Genomic DNA, 14,856 nt, shown 5'->3' on the forward strand with positions numbered 1-14,856 from the left:
CCATGAGTGGTCTTTGCAATACTGTTGACCAAGGCATTACCTCTTTCTAGGTGGGAAAGGAATGGGGCACAAACTGTCATTCTACATTTTCCTTCTTGAAGAAACGGTTTACATTTTTTCAAGAGAGTTAGTTTTGATCTACTTGGCAATCTGTTCTTTGAGTGAGGGTTTTGAGTTGAGGGTGAATCTAAGGAATTAGCCCTGTTTTTTTCAATTAAGGTGAGAAACTTGTTAGGTTTAAGCCAGTGAGCTGTAAATGAATTAGAGAACACTTGACATTGTTGGCAGACTGGAGGAATTCAGACTTCATGGGGTTTAGCATCAGGTAGTTTTTTACAGCAATTTTCGATGTGTTTGAGGTAGGCTTTAAGTCTGTTAATATCACTGGTTGAGGACATTTTAGGTACAGTTCTGTGTTGCTAACATAATGGTGTATATTGATGTTGATGTTTATCATAATATGATAAGGATGGCTCTCTAGGGTTCTATATAATATTGAAAATGACAGGTCATAAGTTGGAGTCCAGGTTATATGATAGGACTCTGCGAATTATAGATAAAGCCAATTATCTGATAGTTCATGTCTCAGTGACATGCTGTTGATTGTTGAGGACTGATGTGAATCATTGAAGAATTGTACTCAAATGATTTATTCAGCATGTAGGTCTGTGAGGCAATGATTATTTTTATCATTGGGAAAGACAACCTCATTGACTAATTGCAGATTGTCTGTTTCAATACTACAGTGTGGTCGTAGCCATTTTACTTACACTCTACACTTATAACTTGGTTTAGATTAAGACCAAGCCCACATATTAAACTACATGGCAGTAATAAGATTTTCAAAAATAATCAACAAAATCCAGAACAAACATGATTTCTCAAATAGCCAATGACTAAATATGTCCATATGCACCAGAGCCACATGTTGTCAATATTGCATGTATAAAGGAAATGCAAATGTGCATTTACACTTTGTTCGTATGTTTGATTTGCAGCTGGTAAAATATTGACTTCAGAAGATAAACCTTCTTTACATTAATCAATATATTTAATGATTTTCCCCATTCCTATTACAGAAACACACCATAAACAGGCCAAGCATGGATCAACCCATTTTTCAAAGACAGGACACTATCTGCAATGCCTTTGTGAAAATACACAAATGTACACATCTATGGGTGGGCACCAAAATTTCCAGCATGACTCAGATGGGAATGCCCAAAAAACTGTCATGTAACCATGGATTTGAGAATTGAGCTAATTCCCTATAGTTACAGTGTTGGACTTGGCACTCTCTGCTGGGTTACTACCAAACATGTTGCCATCTCTCCTCCTGTTTTGCTGAATTCATTTTTGTTGGCCAGAAGAGTATATACACTTTACCACTGCTAATCAGTACTAAAGTGATTGTGTTCACTCTCTAAAACACAGTAAAATTGTCTTGTACCTAATTGGCATATTTCAATTACTTATAATTCCCTAGTAAAGTGGTAAACAAAATATCAATGACTGAAAAATGAAATGCTACTAATGGGCCTGCAGCACTCATTAGGCCACTCACATAAGTAGCCCCTTAAATGTCTCAGACCTGCCTTTGCAGTTTGTGTGAAGTTTTAAACTACCATTTTGACTTGCCAAAATAAACTGCTTGCCAAGCCTAAAACTTCCTTTTTGGACATATATATGTCAACCCTAGGGTATCCCCATAGATGCGTTAGGTGCGTTGTACTTAAAAAGTTGGACATATGTATTTACGTTTTACATGTCTTGTTAGTGAAAAACTCCCAAAGTAATTTTTCACTATTTCCCTTAGGATAGCATTGAATTACATTATTACATTTTATAAGAGATACCTTCTGCCTGGGAACAGATAGAAATGTCATGTTTGGTGTCTAAGTAATTGTATTGTAAAGTCTTATTTTATAGTAACCAGGTCTGCAGCCTCTTTTATGGATCACTCGACTATGTGTATTTAGCAGTTAGTTCCAGTGTATTCTACCCAAACAGCTACATAATGGAGTGCCTGGGTGTTAGCTGGATGGGCTATCTAAGCAGGATGGAGGGTGGACTGTGCCCAGACCCACTTGAGGTGGAGCTGTGAACAGCACCACTTGCAATTCAAAGAATCAGTCTCAGCACACACACTCAAAGAACTTCAAACTAGCCCATTGTGACTGCAGACAGCCTAGGACCAGAACAAGGAGGCAACAAATTCCAGATACTTTCTTCCACAACAAAGCTGGCAATAGGCATGAAATTAGTACCCTTGGACACACTCTTCAGTTCACTTCGGATCTGCGGAAGGACTCTCAGAAGACTGCTGTGCTGCTTGTGGCCTATCGTGTCCATCAAAGAACTGCCCTGCAGCACCAATAAAACTGCCTTGGTGCCTGAAGCCTGTCCTGTGCCCTCAGAGGACTGTCCTGCTGCTGGTGACCCGCTTTCCCATTTGAACCCAAGACTTTTGGAGTGATTACAAGGGCTAGGAGGCTGGCCTTCTGATCAGAGCATTAGGAGCAGAGAAGGCTCCAACCATCTTGAACCCGCACCTGGACAAAGCCTAAGTGAATACTGACCCTCCAAGTCGTGTCCCTCCAGTCCTGGACTCTTGAAGTGGTACTAAAATTAAAAACTGTTCCAGAGAACCGCAAGTAAAGTAGGAGCTTACTATCTGCCCAAGGTGCATCACTGCTATATTCTTTCCCACAGCAACAAATACCGTTCAGTGTCTCCTTGCAGAAGGAGTATTTGGCCTCATGGATCTCTCATCATTTACACGCTGCAGCTTCGTCCTCCTGGAGAACATTGACATGTAAAAAAGAGAGTATGAATGGACAAAACTTCATATTGACCTTGTCCGGCAGCTTCCCAACAATGACAACTCCTCCTCGGACACCGCCAGTTGCCTTGCCCCACTAAATTTTACCTTTCCACACATTTTCTTAACAACATCTTCTAAGTCTGAAGGTAAGTGGAGACCAGGCCCAACCCACTTTGTATAGCTGCTCGGTGCTCCATTAATAGTCCAACATAACTTTCAACTTAGTCCCGATCTTGTATGACCAGATGTGGGCAGTTGGCATGTTGATCTTTTGCACTTTCAGTTTTAAAAATTCATAACTCCTTTTTTGCTGATTGGATTTTTGTCATTTTGGTGTCAGATAATGTATTAAAAGTTACTCAGTTTTTTTAAATTTGTGTAAATTTTTTCTTGTGTTGTGTTTTCATTTTATTACTGTTTAAGTTTTGCATACATTCTTGCCTCTAAGTTAAGCCTGAATGCTTTTGTGCAAGCTAGCAGAGTGTTAAGTACAGGCTAACTTAAGACTTATTGTGGTTTACCCTCATAAGGATTGTGGTAGTTGCTTGAGAAGGGCTCCCATACCTCTCATCCAACAACACAGTTTTTCACAGACAGTGAGCACCATTTCTTTACACCGGCAAATGTAGTTCAAGTGCACAGAGATGCACAATAAAGTTAAAACGCAGGGTCCAAGTGATTCATGTGGATTACATATTATTTGTATGTGTCTGATTTAGATATTTTTCAATAGTTTAAGAATCATCAGCATGTGTAGACAATACTCACGCAGGACAGAAATTGCAGGAATATATGAAATCCTTGTCGCACAATGCCACTTGGCAGCCGACCTCATGAGACTGGGCCCAAACAAGCTAGAAAAGTAGAAATTTGAAAATGTAATATTTTCATAAATTCTAAAAATCAAGACACATTCTTCAATGACTTGCTTTTGACAGAATAAAAATAAAAAATGACTGCCAGCAGAAACAATGCATTTTGAAAAATAATAATGAATAAACAGAACCAAAATATTTGTAGTGTTTGGCAAATTGCTGACATTAGGTATGGTATCTTATATTTAGTCATTAGATTCATGGAAACAAGGGAGTATAATTTCACAGGACCACAAGGTATATTCAATAAGTTATTCATGTTATATCCAGAGACTCTGGAAATATGTGGTAGAGAAGGACCAAATTATGCAACATGGATGGCTATATTAACTGGAAAGAAAAGGCAAATTATGCTGCTTAATAATGCACATTTTAGGATAGTGCCCCTTCTTTATTTTTTATCATTTATTTTCACAGGCAAACTTCAAGAATAACAATTTAAGCCCCACATGCACCAATAAGCAACAGAAAGGGAAGGAGTCAGCCTTTGTAATGGACCTTCAATTTTGCAACAAGTGTTGATGCATTTTTAGTATCATCTGAATTAAGGTGTTTTTTTTTTTAAATAACTGAATGTATCCTACTCCCACCTCCCTCTGTCCCCCTTCCTCTCCCTGTCACGTCTCACCCGCCCCGCCCCTTTTAAGAGCTGCGAGCCGCGACTGCGTGCTTCATAATAATAAAGATTCCGATTCTCAGAGTAATTTACGGCTGAAAATGGCTCCATTGATGCCTGATTGCTATTCACAAATGTATGTATCAGACAGAAGTGGTTCACCTACCATGTAATAGCACACAATGGCTGCATACAATTATGCAGTAGTATACTCACACAAGAGCTGGAAGTAGGAGGAGTTAGGCTTGGGTTGCTTTGTGAATTAGTGAACGCATGCACATGTGTTTTTTTGTGTGTTGTAAAAATCCTCTTCAATCAGTACTTCATCTATAAAAAGTAAGTGCCAGGGAGCTTGCACTACCTGTTGCCTCTGCCAACACAGCCAATTACAGTACCCACTCAACTACTAACCATCGCACTACAAGTCTGACAAGTCTGTCAATTCACCCAAAGCTAAAAGAATGGCCTGGGTGCCAGGTAATATTCATTTTTAATGTATAGTGAGCTATTAAAAATTATTCTTGTGCTTATCTCAAAATTATTCAAACAGCGCCACCATATGGTGGACAGTGCCACCATATGGTGGACAGTCATTAGTAACGGAGTTGACAATTAAGTGCTGCGTGAGCCCAGTAAATAACCTCCTCAAATTAAGCATTGCCTCCTATCACCATCCACCAAGAAAAAGGTCTGAGATTTACTCCAGCAAGACCTCCAAATCTCATGGACGTGGAGAAGAAGCGGTTTCTAAGTGTGGAAAAAATGTGCACGCCCACAAGGTGCGACATTTCCCACAGCAAAGACATCAAGGGGAAAATAGCAAATGTCACATAACAATTCCCCGGAGTATGACGGGAAACCTGTGACTAGGACAGCTTTCTCCTGAATTCATAAGAGATGCACAAATCAACATATGATAGGAATGCATTTGCGAGTATAAATGCCCAACATTTTTTTTTTTAAATCAGAACCAGCATGTTTTATCATGCCAAAATACTCTTAAAAACAAATAGACATTGTCAGTAAAATACATTTACACATGTAACATAATCAAAATGTATATTTATATTTTCCTGTTATGGTCCAGCGGCACGTTGTTGAAAATACCTCCTAAATATATGTGGTCCACAATGTTCTGGTGCCTTACCAAAGCACTTTCAGTCACTGAGATAAGGTGTGATAGGCCTCCCGATTCACTGGCAAGTGTTAAAGTGACAAAATACAGACTGCGAACAAACTGGGTCATTTCGACCCTGGCGAGCACACAGCCAGCTCGCCGGGTTCTAAAGACTATTGACTCTTCTGCCAGCACTCCCCACAATTGTATAGAACCCTCCTTCTCTGACGTGAAACTCCACACCTTCAGAGTAAATGCTGATGAGGCTGTAAAAGACGAATAATATGCCAAGTGGGTGAAATGTTTATTTCAGACGTTCTGAAGCCGTTTTAGATTTTCAGAAATATACTCCCAAATGTAAGTTTGTCCATGAAAAATAATTTTAAAAATGGTCCTCATGCGCATCGTTTTTGCTCCTTGCACATGGGGGTCACTGATGTCCGGCACTGACATCTAGTGACAGCGCTTCATCCTACAAGACTGTGTCCCAGAGGAGAACTGGTGACAGGGTAGTATTTTCATTGGCAGATGCAGATGATGCTTCTCAGCTGTAATCCTGCCCATTGCCCACCCTCGTCACACAACTCTAAATAAAACCATAAATTTGCATGATTGTAGCATTCCTGACAACATGGTTTAGGGATAGATATTTGGAGATTGACCCGTATTCGTTTCACTTTATTTATCTACCTCATGATCTAACAAAAATTACAATCTCACCATTTACATTTAGTTCGTGTGGTCCTGAATTGTATTTTTGGATTTTCAAACGCTGTCAAAAACAGATGTCGCTTTACATGTACTCAATAAATCAACCTTTCAACCTTTCAACATGAAAGACTAAGGCCCATATTTATACTTTTTGACGCAAATCAGCGCTTGGGCAGATTTGCGTCAAAAAGTTTCCGCCAGCTAACGCCATTCCAACGCGCCAGCCGGGTGCCTTATTTATGGAATGACTTTAGCCGGCGCTGCGGCCTGGTTAGCGTCAAAATAAATGACGGTAAGTGGGAAGCGGAGGCGAAGGGAAGACTGGGGGATGTGAGCCAAAGAATGGTGCAAGTCAGGTTAGAGTCAAAAATATTGGCTCTAACCTGACTTGCGCCATTTATTCACACACAACCCCCATGGAAATGACTCCTGTCCCAATGGCCATGCACATTGGGCCATGCACATTGGGCAGGGGTGTCAGTGTTGTGGTAACCATTGTTCTTGTATAGGAAGGGGCCTCTTACTTCACAAAAACTATGCTTTAAGATAATTCCTCCTGGATTGTGTGCTCTATAATGACGCACACATGCAAAGACGGAAAAATTAGGACAAATGAAATTTGTTTTCCTTGTTGAGCTTGCCTCAGGGAGGAGCAAAGTTTTGGCAGAAATCGCTATCTACAATTTTTGTAGGTAGGGATTTATGTCAAAACCCAAGCACCAACAATGGAACTCTCTAACACAAGACGGCACTTTGCAGAGCTTTGCATTACTTTTGGTTATAATCCAACAATAATTGCGATTTTCATTCAGCTGTAAATCCCAACCTAACACTTCCCACCAGGCCTGCATTAAAAAAGCAACCACAACACAACTCAAAATCTTTGTAAATATGGGCTTACATTACTGGGAATCCAAAAATCATTTTGTATAGAGTGAACAACTTCAAATAAATACTAAGCCTGCAACACAATGAGGTCCAAATGGTAAAGGCCCTCATGACTGAAGCTACCTTGTCTTTTGGTTTATGTAATTCCTGATCCGCATGCCATTTTGAAATGCATCTAACTATTAAACTCTATTTCAACACATCAAAAACATACAAAATATCAAAAATTAAACACCAGATAGAAAATATAAAACCAATGCTTCAGCTCATACCGAAAGACATATTTCACTATTCCACACTCCCATTTTTCATACTTGGGCAAATTACCATAATTAAGATTATATTAATTTCCCAAACCATATACACATTGCAGAATTTCCCATATCCTTTATGCAAAAGTGTTCTATGAATGCTCACCTCTCAAATGAGAACATTTATCTGGCAGGATAGTCACCCTGGAATTGCCTATGCCTAAAGGATTGGATGTAGAGCTGCTCCAAGGATCCACCAAACAGAATTGAACTATGAGCCTGTGTCAGTATGTCTGGAACTAACAAACCTCGCAGATTCTCCCACAAATTAAACTGCTTGTGTCTTGGAAGGCCACACTTACATTAAAGTTTGATTGATTGATTGAATGGATGAATGAGCAAATACAATTACTAGAGAAACCTTGCTATAGCTAGGCAATCAATTTCCTCAGGTACCACCAATACGCAGCTTGAGAAAGTGGATTATTATTTGGGGGTGGATGTTAGTCCACCTGAAGTAATAATTTCACTTTTCTTGTTAGGTCCAGTACAGATTGTTGTAATTTGAACTGAGCTCAACCCCTTCTAGCTATGGGACAGAGCAGACTTACCTTAAGTAAATGTGTAAAGCATTTAGAAATACCCAAACAGTTAAAAGTTGAAACAACAACACAATAAAAATCCCACTCTAAATTATGAAAAATTGAAAATATTGCAAGAAACAAAATTACACCAAAACAACAAAAATCCAATAATAGAAGCTAGAGATATGAATTTGTCAAGTTTTAAATAAGAATAGTGGCAAAATCCATAAAACACAAACCACCAACCACAGCTAACTAGTCATGCTAGACTAAAACAAGGGTAAGGTTTAAAGCCGACCACAACAAAACATGGATTGGATACAGAGAACAGGTTTCTCCTGGTCAGAAGTTTTATCTTCTGACTTAGGCCCAGATTCGAGAGGGCCTAGCACCTCTTTGCGCACCACATTAGCGTCATTTTGTTTTTACGCTAATGTGGTCCAATGAGACCAAAATCTCATTTGCAGATTTACAAAGTGGCGCAATGCATGCATTACGCACTTTGTAACCCCTTGCGGCACATTATGCCTGCATCTAAAAAAAAGATTTCTTTGCGCCATTTTTAACGCCTGCTCAAAGCAGGCATTAAAAGGGGGCACACCATTGGTTATAATGGGCCCCTATATACTGTTGAGGATTAGCGCCCACATTTTGTCACTAACCCTGAACTTTACATCAATAGTGTCAATAATTGTGATTCTGTTGCCTTTTACCCTGCACCATGGTGCACCATATTTTAAATATGGAACATACATGGTGTGGGTAGGGGTGCAAGAAAAGTGGTTCTGCACTGGGTGCAGTGCCACTTTTCTTAAATCTGCCCCTTAGTCTTTGAAAACAAAGGCAACAATTCTCAGTTGGGGCAAGCAGCTGGCTTGTTAGCCATCAGAAGAAGTCCCAGTGAAACTGCTGAGTTTTGGCATGAAAGCTCCAGGGTGAAGAAACTCAAAATTCGCTCCCAAGGAATGACCCTCATTGGCTGGATACATTTGGTGTTTTCACCCGGTGAAGATTTTTACCTTCAGACTTAGGGCCTGATTTACAGCTTGGTGGAGGGGTTACTCCGTCTTAAAATGTGAGAGATATCTCATCAGCCATTTTACACGTTCCATAGGCTGTCATGGAATTGTAATACCGTGGATGGGATATCCGTCATGCTTGTGGCGGTGTAACCCCCTCCGCCAAACTCTAAAACAGGTCCTTAGTCACTTTTTTGGAACTCAGATTCCCTGAGAAGGGCATTGCTGCAAGCTGTAGCTGAACAGGACTTCGCAAGCCTTTGCACCTTCTCTGTGACATACTGCAAAAACAGGTTTGCTCCTGCGGAAAAGCTTCTGCGGGAGAAACCTGAATCTTTGGCCTTGAAGGAACTCACATTGATCATGTTGGCTTGGAAGAATTTTCCCAGCCATCAGTCGGTTCTCAATGAGAAAGTCTTGTAAAAGTTTCAAAGTGCTAGATTTTAGGGGTAGACAGGACATGTACACTCTGACACCAGCCACGGGTTCTAGGACCTCAAGAACAGCACTTGGAGGCCAGGATTCACTGCAACAGAAGCCACCATTAGGGTCCAGTGCAGGCCCAGTTGAAACTGGTCAGCTAGGCTCTTTCAAGATATAAGCTTCTTGCAGCTTTTGTGTCCCTATACCTTAACAGGAGGTCAGATAACTGACCATGGGAGTCCACTTCTTAGTCCTGTGTACAAGTGGGAGCATGTCCAGCCTCAGGGTTCTCCTCACAGGTCACAACAGCAAGTATATTCCTTCCTCTGTCTTCCATATGTCCAGTAGTAGTTTCAAGAATGTGACCAGAGGTGCCACATTTATATCCGGCACTAGAGAAAATGTTCAAGGGGGCAACTTTGCATACTTTTACAGTAGTTCCTGAGTACCCTACTCCACAGTGCCCCTACCTACCAAAACCCAAAATAGCCAAACCTTTCTTCCCTTGTGCAGAGTTCCTATGTCCACCCTCGAGCCTTGGTGAGGGAAATGATCAAACTTTCTACTGTGGTCCCTCAAAATTGCTTAGAGGGGCAGCTCCTCTCCCACTGAGATTAGTTCCTTTCTGACTAGTGATACAAAGGGAGGGAGGCCCATAAGTGGGTTACATCTGCCAGAGACAGGGTAGGCATCCTTTGAAGATATGCAATGGGTTGGGTACAGCCCGTAGGCCATCCTGTCAGGTGAAGGTCAGGATCTCCCCATATTTAAGGCCTTTGTCTCAGCTCTGGGAGCCTATTCACATCTAATTGAGGAGCTATTTAACTCCTGGGTGACAGATGTAACCTAAGACATATGGGCTTCTATAGGCTTTATGTAGGCTTAAGGTAACTTTTTATAAGTACTTTTTGCAAACATTCTTGTGATAAATTTGACTGTAGATTTGAAATGTACTTTTAATAGATATTTTAAAAAGTCTAAGAATAAACTTTGCAGCTGGTTCCTATGCTGAGCTAACATTATTTCTTATTAATATTGATGTCCAATTCGTTCCTATGGAATAGCTAACCCTGCTACAGTGACAACAGATTTTGGGTCCATGTCATTGTAAGAACATTAAACTTTTACATGTCCTACTTTTAAATATCATGCACACTACCTTATTAAAGGATGGTTGAGGCCTGTTAAAAGGAATTATTTAAGAGGCCAAATTTGCAATTTAAACCTGCATAGCCAGGTACTGGGACGCCGCAAGGACCTGCGACGCCCCACTTGCAGACCAATGTCAGATCGGAGGTCCGAGTCCTGGACGGCCGTTTCTGCCGCAGGCGGCGTTTTGGGCCACTGCCTATTTTTCGGTCCACAGCGAGAACGGTACGTCTTTCTTTGGCCGCTACTTCGCGCTGAGACCACTTTTTGCCATTATAATCTCTCTTACCTATTCTTTCTGCCGTTTTTCTTTTTTCTTGTTTTCTCTTTCTTTATAGCTTTCTGTTAGCCATCTTTTCTTCTTCCCAGAACTCTGTGCTTCCTTCCCGACATGCTTTGCTTCCTCTTTTACACTTTCTCCATTCACTCAAATGTGGCTTTTCCAAATTCAAGATGGTGTCTTCGGAACTTCCTGCGTGTCACTTCCTGTTTGCCAGTATATAAGCACAGTTGGTCTTCTGTTCCTTACGTTGCAAACATTTCGGTTCTGGTGGTGCTCCTCGCTCCTGTATCTGGCGATTTTTTGGACTTCTCCTGTTTTTTCTTGTCTGCAGTTCTTGCTGTTTCCAGTTCATATTGCGCTTCTCTTTTTTCTTACCTCTTGTTCAGGAGTTCCTTGCTTCTGAGGTTTTTCCCAGGATTGTTTTTTTTCCTCTGCGAATCCTTCTGGAGGTCTCTGTCTGCCTGGTGTTACTCTATCAGCAGCACAGTGGGTACTGGAAAGGGTCACCCTTACCTTGGTTAGTCCAGAACCAGCAAGAGACCAGGTGGTGCCTCGAGATTGACAGAAAATCGCAGTAAGAAGCATTTAGATCGTGACATGTATCTGCCAACAGTATCTGTCAGGCCTGCAGTCATGTTTTGCATTGTCACTTTAGTGGTGGCACAACGGGTGATGTAGCCCACCAGTGGCATTTAACTCACAGGCCCTGGATATACTTTGTCCCACATTGTACAAACTTACAAGTAGGTTAAATATGGCAAATAGGAGTACCAATTGACCAAGTTTTAGGAATCAGGGCATGTACACTAGGCACTAGATAACAATATTCCAGTGTGCCAAGCCAAAAACCACAAAAAAACATCTAGCAAAAACATGGAGGTGGCCAGGCAAAAAATGTCTAAAATGGCGGTACAGCTTCAGATAATAGGTCCATCTTGGAATTTCAACTTTGAAAAACATAGCTATTTCTAACTTAATTAAATTATTTAAGGAAATATTAAGGATTAAGGAGTTGGCCTAGAGAGCTGCCAGTTCTTCTGAAATCTACATTTAAGATATTTCATAACACCATACCTTATAAACATCAAAATCCTGTACTTGAGCCTCTTGAGCCAACTAGCTGTGTTTTGATTCCACTCAAGCATTTTAATATCAGCTTTATACAGAGACCTCATAATAAATACCCCAGGCATCTTTGACACACTCAGATCAGCATAGTACACAGCCCTGGGCTACCTAGAGGATGAATGAGTAGACATATGCATTGATGGCACAAGGGACACTATGATATCGTCTAGCTACTGCTTAATACAACTTAAATATTTACACAAAAGTGCCTGTGGCCGATGCAGCACAGATCGGACCCAGCATACCTCAGTTGTCAAAAAACATGGACAAGCAGAAATATCCTCCCTTTTTGGGACACTATGACCAACACATTAGGAGAGGTACCAAGTCACCCAACTACTTAAATCCCAAGATTTTAAACTGTAGATGATGAAGACTTTACTCACTGAAAAACTCAATCAAAAGTGGAGTAACCCAGCAATTCCTAATACCTTGAAATGGAAAGCAGGTCTAGACATATGCTCCAGGCCACAAGTTCCTACTTATGAAACTAGGGGTTGTCCCCAGAGATACAGAAAAATCAAGGGAAGATGGTTGCAACATTGGAAAGGAAACAAGATTCAAATGTGAGAGGAACTGAACAGTGAACCGTGAGTGGTGAAACTGATTGTAATACTTCTTTGGTTGGGGGGGGGGGATCTTATGTTAATATAATAATAATATAATTGAAAAAAAACATATAGATGGCATAGGACATTTTCCTAAACAGAATGAATGATGACTATAAGGATATATGGATATTTCTCTGTTTTTGCCACACTGAAAATGCCAATAAAAATGTGGATCACAAACATACTAAATATAATGTAATTCACTGGAAAACAACACGAGTAATTTACATTTCACCCAAGGCAAAATGGGCCCCTGTACATAATAGGGAGAGCAGTCTCCAGGGGAACAAGATCAACAGACACAAAAGTACAAGTTACTTACCTTTGGTAACAAAATATCTGGTAGAGATGTATTCTAGTTGCAGATTACTTACCTTAGAATTTCCCCCAGGTATCAGACTGTATATGGAGATTTTTCTTCGAGCAATACCCTTCGCATCGGTAGGTGGCGTCGGCTGACTGCGCGGGGGTCATTGGCATCATAGTTGCCGTGATGACGTTGGGAGTAGTACAGAGACACTGCCTCAGCGCAGTGATGTCAGTTTCTTTTAACGACTTACCACACCAAAGCGCAGAGCTGCTAAAAACACTGAGATTGGTGCGCCAGAGCTAAGGACCTGAAGGGGCAATCCCTGTCCTTAGAAATCAGTTTGCAAGCGGGGAGGACGGGTGGGTCGGTAAGGAATCTGCAACTAGAATATGTCTCTATCAGATATTTCGAAGGTAAGTATCTTGTACATCTGATAGAGACTTCTGGTTGCAGATTCCTTACCTTACAAAAAATACCCAAGCAATGCCATCCTCGGTGGTGGGCTGCGAACCAAGATCATACTAGAAAATCCTGCAGTGCCGAACAACCAAAGTCGCCGTCCCAACTGACCTGACTTTCCAGGCAGTAGCATTTAGCAAACCTGTGCAGGGATGCCCACATAGCTGCCTGTCAGATATCCAGGACAGGAACTCCGCGTGCTAATGCAGTGGAAGCAGCAGCCGCTGTGGTGGAATGAGCGTGCAAGCCCTCAGGGGGTTGCTTCTTAGCCAAAGCATAGCACATCTTGATGCAAAGAAGTACCCATCGAGAGATGGTAAATTTTTGCACTGCCTTCCCTTTCTTCGCACCCACATACCTGACAAAGAGTTGATCATCCACCCAGAAATCTTTAGTTCGATTAAGATAGAATGCCATTGCTCTTTTTGGGTCCAGACGGTGGAGTCTCTCCTCCTCATGGGAAGGATGTGGGGGTGCGTAAAATGTAGGCAGTGTGATGGACTGGCCTACATGAAAAGGCGTAACAACCTTAGGAAGAAAGGAAACCTTAGCGCGCAACACCACTTTGTCAGGGTGCACAGACAAGAATGGAGGTTTGGACGAGAGGGCCTGAAGCTCACTCACCCTGCAAGCAGAAGTGATGGCAACAAGAAAGACAGTTTTGAAAGTGAGGGGCCGTAAGGGGCAATTGTGCATCGGCTCAAAGGGAGTATACATTAAATAAGTAAGGACAAGATTAAGGGCCCATTGAGGCATGATAAATGGAGTGGGAGGAAATAAATGGGTGAGACCTTTTATGGATCTACTCACAATAGGAGAGTTAAAGAATGAGGGCAGATCAGGTAACCTAAGAAAGGCTAAAATGGCAGATAAATACCCTTTAAGGGTGCACAAAGCAGAACCCTGCTGGTCCAAAGAAGGATTGAACAAAAGAACCTCGGATAGAGGGGCAGAGAGGGGATCAACAGATTTGGTGGTGCACCAAGCTACAAATTTATGCCAATGACAGGCCTATACCGTTTTGGTGGAGGGACACCTGGCTGCCAAGATAATATCACAGACTTCAGGTGGGGATGCCCACATAGCTGCCTGTCAGATATCCAGGACAGGAACTCCGCGTGCTAACGCAGTGGAAGCAGCAGTCGCTGTGGTGGAATGAGCGTGCAAGCCCTCAGGGGGTTGCTTCTTAGCCAAAGCATAGCACATCTTGATGCAAAGAAGTACCCATCGAGAGATGGTAAATTTTTGCACTGCCTTCCCTTTCTTCGCACCCACATACCTGACAAAGAGTTGATCATCCACCCAGAAATCTTTAGTTCGATTAAGATAGAATGCCATTGCTCTTTTTGGGTCCAGACGGTGGAGTCTCTCCTCCTCATGGGAAGGATGTGGGGGTGCGTAAAATGTAGGCAGTGTGATGGACTGGCCTACATGAAAAGGCGTAACAACCTTAGGAAGAAAGGAAACCTTAGCGCGCAACACCACTTTGTCAGGGTGCACAGACAAGAATGGAGGTTTGGACGAGAGGGCCTGAAGCTCACTCACCCTGCAAGCAGAAGTGATGGCAACAAGAAAGACAGTTTTGAAAGTGAGGGGCCGTAAGGGGCA

At 41.7% G+C, this 14,856-nt stretch overlaps 1 protein-coding gene across 1 annotated transcript in view; it reads right to left on the bottom strand.

Moving 5' to 3' along the window:
* Positions 1-14,856, bottom strand: part of LOC138296726 (cysteine-rich venom protein-like) — a 249,427-nt gene that overhangs the window by 19,769 nt on the left and 214,802 nt on the right. Inside the window, exon 6 of the mRNA XM_069236128.1 lies at positions 3,593-3,678. Within this exon, the coding sequence (XP_069092229.1) occupies positions 3,593-3,678 (86 nt within the window). The remainder of the gene's footprint in view (positions 1-3,592; positions 3,679-14,856) is intronic.

This window comes from Pleurodeles waltl, chromosome 5 (genome assembly GCF_031143425.1).
Source record: "Pleurodeles waltl isolate 20211129_DDA chromosome 5, aPleWal1.hap1.20221129, whole genome shotgun sequence".
Lineage (NCBI taxonomy): Eukaryota > Metazoa > Chordata > Amphibia > Caudata > Salamandridae > Pleurodeles > Pleurodeles waltl.